The following is a 16517-nucleotide window of genomic DNA, read 5'->3' as shown; positions in this document are numbered from 1 at the left end:
GCCGTATTTCCACCTGATTACTGTTTCCTAATAACGATACAAATTTTGTTTTAATAATTGCATGGTGGCTTAATGCTAAATATTGAGTTTATGTTAATGCTTCAGAGAAAGAACGCTGGACATCCCAACTACTTGCAATCTCTGCTGTTGTGAAAACTGTTTCTGTTTTAGTTTAAAATATTAATTTTAGACATTGAAATTTTTCCAGTGGTGGCAGCATTTACGCCTTCTATTAACGACATATTTCTTTTCTCATAGCTTTATATGTTTATGATATTCATTCTTTAATAAGATAAGATAAGATTTATTCTTCATTAAATACACATACAATGATACATGTTATTATTAAAATGATCACTTACTCACAGACAGAAGAGCAATAGGAGAAGAAAAGAAAACATAGATCAAATAAAACTATAGGAAAAAATAGAATAAATAAACTAAATTAATTAAGTAGATTAAATAGACTAAAAAAAATAATAATAATAAAAAATAATAATAATAAAAGAAAACGATAAAAATAGTTTCTACGAAGCCAAAGAATTTTTAAAAAAAATGTTTAAACGAACCAAATAAGTGGCACCTTCTAGCCGATTCAGGCGACTTATTCCAAACAATATGACCCGCCATTAAAGAATTAAAATCTGACCTTATGCTGACACGCTTAAAATCTGACCTTATGGATTAAAATCTTAATCCATAGGATTTAAATCTGAAACCTTATGCAAGGAGTAAATGGAACTTGAACATGATTTGCCATATTGCAAAGATCGTAACTCCAGACAATTTAGTAAATATACAATTTTAACTTCAATATTCTTTCTAAACTCTTCTTTTATTCAGAAAGTATAGAAACCCCCAAAGTTTTTGGTCGTTTTTGCTGAAGACACGAGGCTCCCAAAAAACATATTTTTTGGGGAAGTTTAAAACCCTGGTAAGCCATAGCTTGCAACTGGAAGGATCTTGCTAGAGTTAAATATTTTTTATTCTTTAAATGTCTTTTTTCTAACTAGACTTATTATATTGGCTTGTTTTTGTTTTTCTTTTTGTTTGTTAACCCCAAAGTTTGAATTTGGCCCATCTAATCTTGTGACAGAAATTTTTGAAAAAATAATCTCATCTTACATGCCTCAGACTACCAATTTATTGATTTATTTACTTTGTTAATTTATGTCCTCTTCCCTCACTCAACAGTTTAACCTAAAATTGTAATTAGACAGAGTGGAAAATTTGAAAGGGTTGCAGGATATTTAAAAGCGAGTGGAAGGTCAATATAACCAGAAAAAAAGGTATCAACGCCATTTAACATACCCAACAAGCTTATAACGTTAGTTTTAAAAATCTAATCAAAAGCAAATGGAGGTAATTTTTTTCTTTTACTCTATATAGGCCAATGATAATCACGAGCTACTTTTGTTAAAAGGGTACAGTAAATGTAGTCAATCCCATTTGTTTTTTAACTTGACTGTGTTCTGCATGCTATCATAAACTTAATAGTTATTTTAATATTACCAAAAATTATGATCCGAATCGCGTATGTTCCACAAAATAATCCGAGGCGAGGATCAGATGATCTGTTCCTCCACCCTATGCTCATGGGCAAAAAAATTGAATTATTTTAGTACACATAATTAGCTGGAATTAGTTTTTTAGTTTTTGATTGAACTTTTTTGCTCAAGTCGATCAATGTGTGTAGGTGGATTTCTTGTCTAGAAGGCTAATGAGTCTACTATGCCTCAAAATGCTGAAATTCATTTGTTTAGTTTGTTCTTTCGCCCAAACTTATCCCATTCCACAGAAAAGTCTAGTAAAAATTTTTATGTAAAACATAAAATTTTATGTAAAGACCTTATGTAAAGCGTTTGGTATTTATTTCGAATTTACTTAGTCGTTAGAGAAGACTTTAATTCTAAAAACCCGTTAAAGCACTAATACGTCTTCACGACAGGTCCCAGCTTATATTAGACAAAGGTTGGGAGTGAGGTAGAGGAAGTTGAAGGGTCGATTTTTAACCTATCTGTATGCTGTTTTGGATCAACAGTGTTGTCAACGAAGTTAAGCTTTCCAGGGATTGGACCTAGCTGTGATTTTAGTGTATATACTAAAGTGTGAAATGTACTGATGATATTTAAAACTCATTTTTCAGATGAAAATTCTACTGACCTGGAGTCAGAACTCTGCAATATGCTCAAATCGTTGGCAACTGATTCTCAAAAGTTTAGAGCGAAAAAAGATAGAAGACAACAGAGGTCTAGCTTTAGAGATGTCCTTAGAGCAGTTGAGGTAATTGACCGTATACTAGTTTAAGCTGATCATCCGGATTAAATCTCCCATTTCTTCGTAATCAGAACCCGTTTGTACAAGTGTTTACTTATTAGCATGGTCAAAAAGGCATTTGACATCTCATCTATGATCAAAGACATTTCCCAATTGTTTCTGTGAGTAAGAAAAACACATGTTGGAGAAATAGAAAACTTTAAATATTTCGAGAACTGAATAGTATAGGAGAAAACAGATTTGACCTATTGATAGAATTTATTTAATTTAAGGGTTTTGGACTGTAAAACTAAGTTAAAAACGCACCTCAAGAATTACCTAAAACGAAGGTATATAAAATGCGATAAATGATACTATTTAATATTCAAGAAATTCTTATAAATTACTTATTTTAAATGTAAAATAAAACGTTTAAGACTTAAAAATTAGGGGCATGACTAAAAAAATAACATATTATAATAACATATTATAAAAATAACATAATAATAAAAGATTACATATTAAAATTTACATATTATTATATATGCATATATGCGTATCCATTTCCATGTAATTATGACCAGTTTATAGAAGCGTTTTATTTATTAGCATGATCAAAAATGCACTTGACATGGAATGCTTAAAAGATCGACATGTCTTTATTTATTTAGTAGAAAACCGTCCACGGTAACGCGAAAAGGACAGATCTGAAAAAAAAGTTACATTAGCAGATCAATGTTAAATTTTTTATTTAGTCGAAAATTTGTATAATGTATTGATCTTGTAAGTAAAAATTTTATCATTAATCATACAACCCCCTTTTGTTTAAGTTATTTGAATGAACAAAATTAGATATATGCATATAAGCTAGCATATATTAAATTAGATATATGCATAGGTCTAAGCATAGATATAAGCATAGAATATATTATAAGCTTAGATATAAGCATAGCATATATTAAATACGTAACCTAACCTCGGTACCTTTTGCCCCCCTAAATCCCAAAAAACAACAGTTTAAATATTGTAAATTCAATAAGAAACCACGCTTTGCGATCAAGATTCTTTAAAAACTTTAAATATTTCGAGAACTGAATGACAGAGGAGAAAACAGATTTGGTTCAAACTAATCCGCGAGTTGCATCAATCTTTTTAAATTAGGATCTATCGAAACTTGCTATAATAATTTTATCAATAATCGTACAACCCCCTTTTGTTTAAGTTATTTGATGAACAAAATTAGATATATGTTTGTATATATGCAGAAGTGTAAGAATGGATTCACGAATTTTAAGCTCAGCTACCCAGAATGAAACCCATATAGGTTTTTTCTTTTAGAAGCCATGTAGCTAACGCCATATATCTCTACCAATATGATTAGTAAGTGTTTGTAACTGCAAACAGTCACTGATCTCCAACTCTAAAAAAAAAAATAACGTTATAGAACAGATATTGGAAGCTTGATTTTGTTTTTCTTGGAAGAAGAGCGGGGCTGTTGTCAGAGGAATGTTCTCCAGGGGAAGGGTTATCTAAGGTCTGAAAACTATGGATTTTTACTTAGTAACTTTTTATGGTTTTTTTTTTATGGGGGATGGATCGTCCAAAAATAGTGTTTTCAGCGATAGGTTGGTAAAAGTGACGTTTGCTTTTGAGACTTTTATTCTCCTTTATTTTGTGTCAAATTTTGTTTCCGTGATTTTAAATTAACTTTAAGCTAGTGAACAGTTTGTATTTCCAAGTGCCTGAAAACGATTGCTGTAACAAAATAGACCGCAGAAACAAGTGTTACGACCATTTGCTGTGTTAAGACCATCACACTTAATAAACGTGTTAAGACCATCTGTTTTATAATGCTATAATATTATATGTTTACGATATTACCTGACAAAAAATATGATGTACCGACGAAAAATATGATGTACCTACAATGGTATATGTTTTTATAATGCACCTGACAAAAACAACAAATTCGACAGTTTAATGTTGTGAAAATTCGGTTGTAAGTAAAGTCTCATCAATCTTCTATCACGTTTCTTAACCTAGGAAGCCAAATTGTGAGAAAAAAAATTTAATTAGGAAATGTTGTTAAAATTATGGAAAGCTCATTGTTATTCTCAATTTTGTGGTTTTTTTTTTTGTTTTTTGTTTTTTTTAGGAAGGCGATACTCCTGATGTACATATAAAATTTGGTATCGAGGTTCTAGTACTCGACTCTTGGTCTCGAAAAAAGCAATACGATGCCATTTGTCAGGTAAATGTCAGCATATAATCTCGCAGTCCTTTGACTTTTTTTTTTATCTAGGTATGATATTTTTGCCATTTACCGGTTCTTGGGTCGATGATAATGTACACTTGGACGGATTTTTCAGTGTTTTCGATGCTTGTCCCCCCCCCTTTCTAATACTAGAATATTTAAATTGCTCTGCATCTCGATTTGGTACTATTTTGGTCTTCTATTTGTTAGAGGGAGGGATAAAGTTTATATGTCTAAAATAAATAATAAAAAAAAGTTTTGCCTTTATCATATTTACTAGCAAAGACTGTAAATATGAAGGCTGGAATTTTGCAAAAATTTGTATCCTAGAAAAACAGAGTATTGTATCCTAGAGTTTTTTTTTATTCATTTATTTTGTTTCCTAATTTTTACGTCGTTCCATCACGAAGTTTTAAAATTTTCTTTTGAAACTTTCTTTTGGAAAACGTCCACAGGAAGATCATTCAAAACGAAGTTTAAGGTAGAACGAAGCTGTTCTTATCTCGGCGTGTCAACAAAAATCTACAATATTTTGGAAAATCTACAGTGTAATTTTCATTTTGTTGCAGGATCTCCTTAGGACTATCCGTCATTGAAATACCAGGCAGGAACACTAAACAAACTGCCTAAAGAGTTAGGCAAGGGTGTAACCGGGATTTTTTTGGGGAGGGGGGGGGGTATGCAAAATTTGTGTAAAACTATTTTTTTACTTTTTTAGGGAGCTGACGAAACTTTGGGGTTATCCCCAGCACAACTAATGCATTTACGTGGGTTGTTTGTAGCAGTTTTTTGTTAGTTAACAATTCTATTTCTATAGAATTGCAGAAAGTTATTTGTAGCAATCAAGACAGCTGAAACAGGCCTTAAACTACCCGAAGCTACTGTCAAAGAGAAGTGGTAAATGATGAGAAGAAACTAAGTTTGATTTTAGAATAAAGCAACAATCAGCACCATCTAGTGCTACCCAGAATAATGGAATTTTATCGAAACTTCCACTCTTATAAGCTACCTATACTCTTTGACAAGAGATTGGCGAAATAATAGTTTTCATTATTTCCCAGATGCAATTTTTAAGTGCTTTTAAGTGAGGAATCAGACGAAAAAAATATAATTAAATGTTGCTTGAGATTTGTCGTTGGATTCGAAAGTTAGAAAGTTATTGTTAAAGTAACGTTAAGTTATGTTGATGATTGTAAATTTTAAAATAAAAAGATTGGTTATTTTCTTAAAATAAAATATCTTCTTTTAATTTTTTTTTTTGTAGAAACCTGATCTATGAGACTCTATTTTAAAGTCAGACTAAAAGCATTTACTTTAAGCCTACTCTGGAAGCCTCTTTTAAGCCTACTCTATTTTTCTATCTTCTAAAATAATGTAAACTGGGGTAAAACTGTCTAGAATATCTTTTTAGGTTCTTGGATCTGGTATGAATCTGCATTTAGCAGAAAATGAATTTCTTAGAGATATATTTGACCTTGGACCACCAATGTTAGTGGGAGGAGTTACAACCAAAGTATCGAAAAGCGAAAGAGTAAGTCAATTTTAGAATACTTTCTAGACTTCTCTATTAATGTTGTATGAAATATTAAATAGATATAATGAAATGTAATACCAATTAATGCAATAGAAATATTGGTCGGTAATACATTACAAATGAAGATATACCTGTAAAATTAATAAAAATTGAATTTGAAATAGATTTTAGGCTTATTAAGGTCACTTCTGACAGAAGATGGTAAGTATTATCGTGCAAAAACGATCATGGTTCGTTTACACATTGCGGAAATCCGTCCGTTTCTGTTCGAACTATGGCTAAAATAACGCTGCGTTTTAAGACAAAGATTTCAAATTATTGCAACATTATGACGTATGTTCTTACCCTCTTCTGAAAGCTGTTGAGCAATAGAGAGCCAAATGACACCATTTTTCTTAGTTTTCTTATAGCCGGGGCGAGCAGGATCATACAAGCTGGCGTAGCCTCGAACCAAAGTTTTAACATATCTTAGTTTTTGGTATTCCATACTCATGGTTTTATTAACTTAAAAATCTTGCCAAGATTCCGTCCTGATTTGACCAAAACGTTGCGGAAAGCTAGAGATTTTTTCTAGCACAAAAACAGACGGAATTTCCCCACGGATTGCTAAATCCACATGAATTTCCGCAATGTGTAAACGAACCATCAAGCGACGTCGTTATTAAAATCCGGCTGTTTTGTTAGGCGGAAAACGAAATTCTCTGAAGTCTTCCTAGAGAACTTCCATAATAAAAAGGCAACTATATCAATTTGCCAATGCATCTTTGTATTACTAGAAGATATCATCAATAGTAAATTTTCACTGTCGTATTAACAGGAAGTTGTTTATCTGTTTTAAAAGCAATGTTTTTATCCAGAGGAATTAATTTTAAGGCTCATCTGAAATATAGAAACAAGTTGAATATTCGTCACCAAATACGACATTTTATTGGGTGAAGATGAAATACGGCTAAAAGAGTATGTGAAATTTACCAGAGTTGGAACTGGCGCTAGTGTCGACGAAACAACCTTCAATGCCATCTAGCATTTGGCGACATCGCATTCTTTTTTTAGTGCAATAATAAGAATTATTAATTTAATTTGTGTAGTTGATAACATTAGTTTAGTAATAAGTGTCTGGTCTCAGTTCTTGCAGAAAAACGATTACAAAGCTTGAAAAAGAGACGAGTTGCCAAACGCTAGATGGCCTTGATGTTCTTTTTGGCCAACACTAGTGCTAGTTTTCACTTTTATAAGTTACCCTGCCTCTTTGGTCTGGCCGCCGAAGCAAAATTTCACCTCTTTCAGAACCTAGCTTCAGATTTAAAATATGGATAAGCACTACTAATTTACGATAAATAAAAGTTCAAATAGGGACAATTTTTTTTTAATAGACAGTGTTTCACAAACAGTGATAGAAATTCACAAAACAATACCAAATATTTCGGTCACATATGCAATGACCGTCATCAGTAGTAAAACTAAATAAAAACAATTTAAAAGAATAATTTATATACGAAATCAAATAAAAACACATATTGTTTAATTATCTAATTCTTTTCAAAGCAAAGGCGGAAGCCAGCCTCTTTGACCTTTTTGGATTCGGTTCATTAGTGTTCAATGATATGACACTTGGACAGAGGTCAACTACATTGGGTGAATTGAACTATACTTTATCAGATTTTAATAAATTATAGTAGATAGAGCTCAGCCCAAATTCAACTTTGTCACAATTCAAAGCTATATTCTCGAATAAGATTTTCTTTATTTCAAGAGTTTTTACGAAAATTTTCCTTTAAACCCTGGTCCCTAGAAATCAAAGAGACATTATCGAACAAAATAAAGTGGTCTGGAAAATTGAAAGTATGTTCTGAAAGGGCTGAAGTAAAATCTTCAGACTTGGAATCTTGCTTTAAAGCCTAAGAAATAGTATGTTTATGCTGTAACTATCTCATTTCCAAATTCTGTTTAGTACGTCCACATATGAGCTTCCGCAAGTGCATGGGATCTGAAAGACCACACTCTATTGCTCCAATGAAGTTAGATCCTAGAATGTAGAAAACTACCCAAAGTATTATTACTCTTTAAAGCTACCTTTAGACCCTTACTCTGTAAAATTGTTTTAAGTTTTTCACTTAGCCCGGGTACAAATGGTAAGGAACAATCCTTCTCATGAGGTGTCTCCAAGACTTCCTTAGAAATTTCTAGAAATCTTTTTCTTCTCTTTGAAAAAGTCTGGTTAATTAACCACTCTGGATACATGTTGCTTATTAGTATTTTTCTTAGAAAAGATAACTCGTGCTCCACCAGATTTGGAGAGCAAACACTGAAGATCTTGTCAGTTAAGTAGATGATCAAGTCAATGTTTACTTTGCAAGTGTGACTGGAACTATAAAACAACAGTCTATTGTTATTTGTCAGTTTTCTGTGAATTTTAAAATCCAGACTATTTTATTTTTTAAAAGAAGAACATCAAGAAAAGGATGTTTCCCATTCTCTTCTAATTCAACAGTAAACATTAAGTCCCCCCCCACCCAATTAAGATTCTCCAAAAATCCTTTTGATTCCTGCTCCCCATAAACCCTTACTGAAATTATGTCATCCATATATCAGCCCCAAAAAATTTGTTTAAAACAACATGAATCTAACGCAATTGTTTCAACATTTTCCACAAAAATATTAGCTACTAAAGGAGATAAAGGGGCCCCCATAGGTAAACCTTTTACTTGTTCGAAAAACTTCCCTCTGAATTGAAACAAATAAGAGAAATTGTTGAACAACCTTACTAAATACATAATTACAGAAATTCCAAATCTGTTTGTCATTAATCAAGTCCAAATTTGTTAACAGCTTTCTTTCTAGAAGAGTTTCGGCTGCTTCTACATCAATATTTATGTACATTGATACAATGTCGAAGGTTGAAAGCAAAGAACTTGAAAAAATTTCTACTTTTTTCAGTTTTTCAACCAAATTTGAAGAATTCTTAATGTACAAAATTTGTGTAGACAAAAGTGGTTTACAGATTGACACTAACCACTTGGTCAAAACACTTGTTGGTGACCTTGTACTTGACACAATTGGTCGTAATGGTAGGTTAGGCTTATGAATTTTGGGAAGTCCATATAATTTAGGGTGCAAGGAACTGCATGGCAGGCCATTGTAATAAAGTTGAGATATAATTTTCCTTCATCCTTTAAACACTGTAATTCGTTCTTAAACTTATTTGTAAATGAGTCTGTTGGTATTTTTTGTGCATTTCAATCACTGTTTGTGAAACACTGTCTGTTAAAAGAATTTTGTCCCTGTTCGAACTTGTATTTATCGTCATGAAAAAGGCAGTGTGGTCTCCGAAATTATCTACTACTAATTTAATTTTCACTTATAATTTGGATCCAGTTGCCATTGACTAGAAATAGTAAACTTGGAGTTCATTTTGTGATGTGTTCCAAGTGATGACTCCAACTAGTGCTTGAAACTCTTGTTTGAATATAAATAGTGTTTAAGTAATGTCTCGAGTTTTGTCATATGTGCAAGTGCAAAAGCGGTATTTGTCTGTCTGTTGAGTTTTAAAAAGCTAAGCATTTACAAGTGTGAATTAATTGAACATCTTTTGCCAATTATGCTGTCAAATAATTGAAAAAAAATCGATGAGCTCCCCTGCTAGTTTGTTACAAAGGCATCTGTTAAAATTTTGAATATCAATTCTTTTTGATATTTAAAATTAAAACAAGTTTAATGATGAAGTGACAGAGGTCGTCCCCATTGTGAAATAATAATTTTAACTCTTATTTACTTGTATTTGAATCAGGATACTTGAACGATTACATATAAATATCAGAGCCATCGTCATACAAATTTACATGCAAACTCAAAATAACACAAACAGAGTCTAACTAAAATCTAAATATCCAACTTTGTAATAATAAAAAAACAAATAGAAAAAAAAATCAAGTTCAAATTTTAAAAAGTTTAAAGATCAACAAAGAATAAAAAGAATAATGAACCAGAACAAACTCATATGTACAGTTATTAACGAGTGAGTGTAGCATTAAAAACCTTGACGAATGAGAGAGCGGAACTATTTGCGTAACACATATGTCATGTTGTTACCGACTGAATTTTTGGTACCGGTTTAGCTACTTGTCGCGGGAACTGTTGGTGCGAAGGGAGACGGTGGATAGAATTTTACGAAGCCGTGGATTGGGCAAAATACCGACATTAAACTTAAAACACAATTCATCACGGCGTGCCGACAGAGAATACAAGCTGGGTGCATCTTACCCTGGCGAGAGGACGCTGCAGATTGTTGAAATAGGTGACAACAGCCTTGACGACTGAAACTTCCGACGGGCTCAACGTCCGTCTTGACAGTCCTGATCCATGTATTGACTTTTCCGTTCCGACACTTTTTCTATTCTGAAGTTAATTGCAGCACAAATCCAGTGTTTTATTTTGTCTTTGACAGACAGGGTCAAACCAGAGCAGGTGCCAGTGGTACATTGTAGTTCCAAAGAAGAGTTTCATCTCACAACGTTGACAGATGGAGTCGTTTGACTATCGGTCTCTTAAAACACAAATCAAGTATATGCCTCAGGCATCCAAACCATATACCTCTATTACTTTTAAAGGCTAGGTTACACAACCGAACAGAAGAGCTTCATATATTCAAGAGTAGGTTTTGATGTGAATCAACGTCCTCCTCCACAGGGTTCTTTGAACTTGAGCAAACAAAGTAGAAGTGGCAACTATGTGGAAACGAATTTCATCACTACAACTGCCATTTATGCCTATGATAGACCTCAGATATTTGAAATTATCTTAGACCTTTACTTTTCCTTGGTTGAGAGTGAGAGGTATAGGAGATAATTTTCAAACTACGGGGGAGAGATGGTTGCAACTACTCTGAGTAACGTGTTTTGCATCTTCCAAGAATGGCTTCCAAGTAGAGTCAAATCGTCCACATTGTCGAGCTCTATTGCGCTGGAATCAGTACCAAAAAACAGAGCCAAGCCTCCATGCCCCTACACATCGATCCTTTGAAAGTTGAAATTGGTTCAATGTATCAGTGTCAATGCGTCGAAAACAAAGGAGCTGCTGATTTCCTGATCGAAAGTGCCACACATACACCCCAACTTCATCTATATGAATGAAGCTATAAAAAGGGTCGACGAGCTTCGTCTCCTTGGGATTGAATGATAGATTTCTCTTAGATAACCCACCTCGATCCGGTGAGAAACTCCTGCGAGAGAAAGCTGGGGATGACTCTTTTACTGCCAACGCCCATCTCCTTCACCCTATTTAAGATCATCTTCCCTCCAAATTCCAACCGGCAAGACATGCACCATGCACACAGCTCGGCCCAGTTATCTTAAGGTTGACACGCCGAGAATAAAGTATTGTCCTCATATTTTTCTGTGTAGACAGAGACCAACAATTGATTTCTATCCTTTAAAAAACGGCATAATCAATAGAGACAGATTGAACGGTTTTTCTGTCGACATGAATCTTAACGAATAAATTGAACTGAAACAAACAAGTAAATCGAAATAAAAATCGAGAGTTCTCTAGAAAATTTCCTTGAAGGTATGTGAATATTATAGTTTTCTTGCTTTTCGCCGAAAAAAAAACGGCTAAAAGAGAAAACAAAAAAAAATCATGATTTTGGTTTTACTCTTGTTTTCTCTTAGCAGTCGGCTTTGAAGCTTTTTAAAACACATATATTTAGACATTTTTTTATGTTCTAACTATATTATTTTTTATTTATTTTTAGCATGCTATGAATATGGCTAATTTCAAGAGCCGTTCTATAGCCCGGCAGAAGAATAGAGATAAACGAGTTGCCGCCTTTTAACCACATTATGAATAGCTGTTATTGACACTGACGATTTATTTTTCTAGTGATAATTTATTTTTGTGTTGGCATGCAGACTTTATTAGGAATGGTAATTTGTGACCTGATTTTAAAAAGTAGATACAGATTATGATACACTTAGGCTAATAGATTTATTTAATTAGGCTAATTAAATATGTTGGTGGTTTGCTCATGAATAATTGGTTGGTTTGAATGTTTTATAATGCATTCAAATTTATAAAAAAAAATTGCACTTTATGCCTTGTGTTGCAAATTTCGTATCAATTTTTTTCAGGAGCAGGGTTTGATAGTTGCTCAATTAAAAATTCTTAATTATTCGGTTCAAAAATATTTTGGTTTGGAATGGCGGGGGAGGTACAATTTTTATCTTACAAAAAAAGCAACAATTCTTCATATGTTTTTTTGCTTTTGCATGACTGGGACAGAAATTTCAGGGGGGAGGGGAAGGTAAATTTGGTACCTCCGGAACACGACCCTTCCTAGTTCATAGACAGATGATCAAAAATTAACAAAAGAGAATTAATTAAGCAACTACTCTTAAAAAAAAATACGTTGAGATTTGTCTATGTGCATATTTGTTACGTTTTAAGGAGCCAGACAAATATTGCGGAGCGGAAGGGGGAGGCACCCAGATCAGCTGTAGTAATTCAAAATGTGTGTGACACAATTCGGAAAACAAATATATATACTTCATCCCTTCAAGCTGATCAGGGTCAGTTGATTGGGTTAATCTGTTTTCTCCTATCTTATTTGGTGCATAATGTCCTTTTTAATAGTCAGAAATTAAATTTTTGGATATTACGCTTGACATATTTTATACGTCTAAAAATATTCTCTTTTTTAACAACCAAATCGCGACCTGAGAGTGAAATCCTATGCCATAAGAAACCAAAATTCAGAGTTTTTTCCGTTTTTTTTCAAATGTTCTCTGTAGGAACTGTGCGTGACCAAACATTTTAGTTTTATCCTAATTGACACGTCAGTACTTATTCTGAAAAGGAAATTAAACTCTTTACGAAATTAATTTGAAAAAAAACTTTTTCCACAAAATAAGTTTCTCAAAAAAAGTAAAGAACTCCATTAATTCAAAAATGAAAAAAAATAGAATCAAATAATCTACCAAGCATACAACTACCACAAATCAATATCAATAAATAAATGAAACTAAAAACAAACAGAGATTAAAGTAAATAACACGACTCAAGCTCAAAACACGCAGAAATTAACATGAGTAGGGTTCTAAAACCCTTTGCTTTCTAAAAGCCAGAATATAATTTGTACTTTACTGAAAAAATTACGTTGAACAAAATGGCTATCTCAAAATTTTGATTGGAAGTCTTTGGGGAAATGATTGGCATTGGAGGGGGGGGGGGTATTTGCCCTCTGATCACATTCGACTAATAAAAAAGGCACTAGTACTCTCAATTTCTAATCGAAAGAACCCTTTTTGAAGCTTCTACGACAAAACTTTCTATAAAAACCTTATATGTCCCAAGGGCATAACTTACGACCCTTGTCCTGAGGGTTATAGGGGGAGGGTTGTCATCCTCAAAGACATAATTTCCAGGCCTTTCAACTACGTTGAACAAAATGGCCATATCAAAATGTTGATCGAAAATGTTTGGAAAAGTGATGGGCAGTGGTGGGGTGATTCTCCCTCCGGTTACTTTTGACTATTAAAAAAGACAACATCCTCTCAATCTCCAATCGAATGAGCCCTTTTTGAAGTTTTTACGAAAACGCTTTCTATAAAAACCTTATATGCCTCCAGAGCATAACTTACAACCTTAGCCCTGAGGTCTATGAGGGTTGTCATACTCAAAGACATAATTGTCAGACCCTTCAACTACGTTCAACAAAATGGATGTATCAAAATATTGATTGTAAGTGTTTGGGGAAATGATGGGCATGGGGGGGGCATTCGCCCTCCGATCGCTTTTCACTATTAATAAGGGCACTAGCCCTCTCAATTCCCAATTGAATGAGCCCTTTTTTAAGTTTCTACGACAACGCTTTCTATAAAAACGTTACATGCCCCCAGGGCATAACTTAAAACATTTGCCCTGGGGGCTGTGGGGGTTTGTCAGCCTCAAAGACATAATTTCTGGACCTTTCAACTACGTTGAACAAAATGGCTATCTCGAAATTTTGATTGACTGTGTACTAGGAAATGGTGGGCGTGAGAGGAGGGTTAGTTGCCCTCCAACCACTTTCGATTATTAAAAACGGCACCAGCCCTTTCAATTTCCAATTGAATGAGCCCTTTTTGAAGTTTCTACCACAACACTCTATAAAAACCTTATATGCTCCCAGGACATAGCTAGCAACCCTTGCCCTGAGGGCTGGGGGGAGGGGTGTCATTCTCAAAGACATAATTTCTAGAACTGTCAATTACGTTGAACAAAACGGCTATCTCAAACTTTTGATTGGATATGTTCGGGGAAATGGTGGACGTGGGAGGGGGGGGGGGGTTTAGTTGCCCTTCAATCACTTTTGACTATTAAAAAGGGCACTAGCCCTTTCAATTTCCAATCAAATGAGCCCTTTTTGAAGTTTCTACAACAACGCTTTCTATAAAAACCTTATATGCCCCTAAGGAATAACTTACAACTCTTACCCTGAGGTCTGTTGGGGGGTTGTCATTCTCAAAGACCTAATTTCTAGAACTTTCCGCTACGTTGAAATATATTACTATTCAAAATTTTGATTGGATGTGTTTGGGATGTGGATGTTGGATGATTGGATGTGTTTGGTGTCTTACAATCCTTGCCCTGAGGGCTGTGGGAGGTTTTTATCTTCAAAGACATAATTTCCAGAACTTTCAACTACGTTGAAAAAAATGGCTATCTCAAAATTTTTATTGGATGTGTTTGGAGAAATGGTGGGCGTGAAAGGGAGGTTTGTTGCCCTCCAATCACTTTCAACTATTAAAAAGAGCACTAGCCCTTGTCAATTTCCAATCAAATGAGCCCTTTTTGAAGTTTCTACGACAATACTATCTATAAAAACCTTATACTCCTCCAGGGCATAACTTACAACCCTTGCCCTGAGGGCTGTGGGGGGGGGGGGTTGTTGTCATCCTCAAAGACCCAATTTCTAGAACTCAACTACGTTGAAAAAAATGGCTATCTCAAATTTTTTATTAGATGTGTTTGAGGAAATGGTGGGAGCGAGATGGGGGTTAGTTGCCCTCCAATTACTTTCGACTATTAAAAAGGGCACTAGCCCTTTCAATTCCCAATTGAATGAACCCTTTTTGAAGTTTCTACAACAACGCTATCTATAAAAACCTTACGTGCCCCCGGGCATAACTTATAACCCTCGCCCTGAGGGGTGGGGGGAGGGGGATTTTCATCCTTAGAGACAGAATTTCCAGGACTTTCAACTATATTGAACAAAATGACTTGACTTATGTCCCATCCGTCCTTGAAGGTCGTTTTGGGGCCTCTAATTAAACCAGTTCATTGATGTGCCTCCTGTAGGTGCTTCTGTTGTCGGCCAGGCGGCAGAGTTGTGGCAGGTTGTAAGGTGAGAAGTTTTATTTCCATCTCTTCGGAGGGCGACCTCTGGATCGAGAACCGTGTACTCGTCTATCGAAGGTTATCTTCCGGAGACGAGTGCTAGCCATGCGTTTGGTATGTCCAAGCCATTTGAGTTGTTTTAGTTTTATTTTGTCCAGTATTGTAAATTTGACTTTCAGATTATGGAGAAGCTTGGAGTTGGAGATTCTGTCGTGGTAGGTGATACCAGCGATGCGTCGTAGGGATTTGATTTCAAAGGCAGCTAAGCGGCGTTGATCGTCTGTTTTAAGCGTCCAGGATTCACAGGCATAGATGGCGATCGGAATAATGAGGGAGTAGAAGAGTCTCGTTTTGAGAGTTGTTGTTAAGTTCGTATTCCTCCAGATGGGCATCAGAGCTTTAAAACTGGAGTTTGCAAGTGTCAGGCGTCTATTGATGTCTTTGAGTTGGTTGTTATCATAAGTAAGTAAGCTCCCAAGGTAGGCGAAGCCTTCCACCCACTCAATGGTACCTTCACCAAGCTGATGGCTGAGATTTACCTGTGAATCGAACTTGCGTGAACAGCGCATCGCTTTCGTTTTTGAGGTGTTGATTGCCATCCCGAAAAGGTTGGTGGACGATTGAACGCTGTTAGCCTGAGATTGTAGATCTTGAAGGGACTCGGCTGTTAGGACTATGTCATCAGCATATGCCAGTTTGTCTATCACCACTCCTCCGACAAGGGCGCCGGGCGGGTTATCTGTGAGTGAAAGAGCTGCCGTTAGGAAGAGATTGAACAGCTCCGGTGATATTAGGCAACCTTGAAGTACTCCGGTAGAGGTTTTGAAGCTCTCGGTAAGTCCTTCTCCAGTCATGACGCGGCTACTGAACTTCTTATACATGTCTTTGATCAGCGAGATCAGGTTGGATGGGATGTCAAAGTGAAGAAGGATGTGCTTGTTTAAAGTCTATGAAAAGGTGGTAGATGCTGCGGCCAAGTTCGCTATACTTTTCCACGATTGGCCGAACAGTGAATATCTGATCAATTGTTGATCTATTAGGTCGGAAGCCGGGTTGGTATTCCGGAATGACCATTGAGGAAATGGCTCGTATGCGCCCGAG

The 16517-nt window shown here is 35.0% G+C and overlaps 1 protein-coding gene across 2 annotated transcripts in view; it reads left to right on the top strand.

Moving 5' to 3' along the window:
- LOC148946740 (interferon-related developmental regulator 1-like) overlaps positions 1–12261 on the top strand; it is a 98920-nt gene extending 86659 nt beyond the window's left edge. Inside the window, exons 6-9 of one of the 2 annotated variants that reach the window (XM_089096357.1) lie at positions 2147–2283; positions 4412–4507; positions 5922–6041; positions 11794–12261. In XM_089096357.1, the coding sequence (XP_088952483.1) occupies positions 2147–2283; positions 4412–4507; positions 5922–6041; positions 11794–11874 (434 nt within the window). In that variant the 3' untranslated portion in view covers positions 11875–12261. The remainder of the gene's footprint in view (positions 1–2146; positions 2284–4411; positions 4508–5921; positions 6042–11793) is intronic. The other variant, XM_089096356.1, reaches the window with a different exon arrangement.
- The last annotated feature ends 4256 nt before the right edge of the window (positions 12262–16517 follow it).

The sequence above is a fragment of the Artemia sp. Qi Xiang Cuo genome, chromosome 11 (assembly GCF_049724085.1).
Source record: "Artemia sp. Qi Xiang Cuo chromosome 11, ASM4972408v1, whole genome shotgun sequence".
In the NCBI taxonomy this organism is placed as follows: Eukaryota; Metazoa; Arthropoda; class Branchiopoda; order Anostraca; family Artemiidae; genus Artemia; species Artemia sp. Qi Xiang Cuo.
Note: the sequence above shows the minus strand (reverse complement) of the source record. Positions and strands in the feature narration are given on the sequence as shown.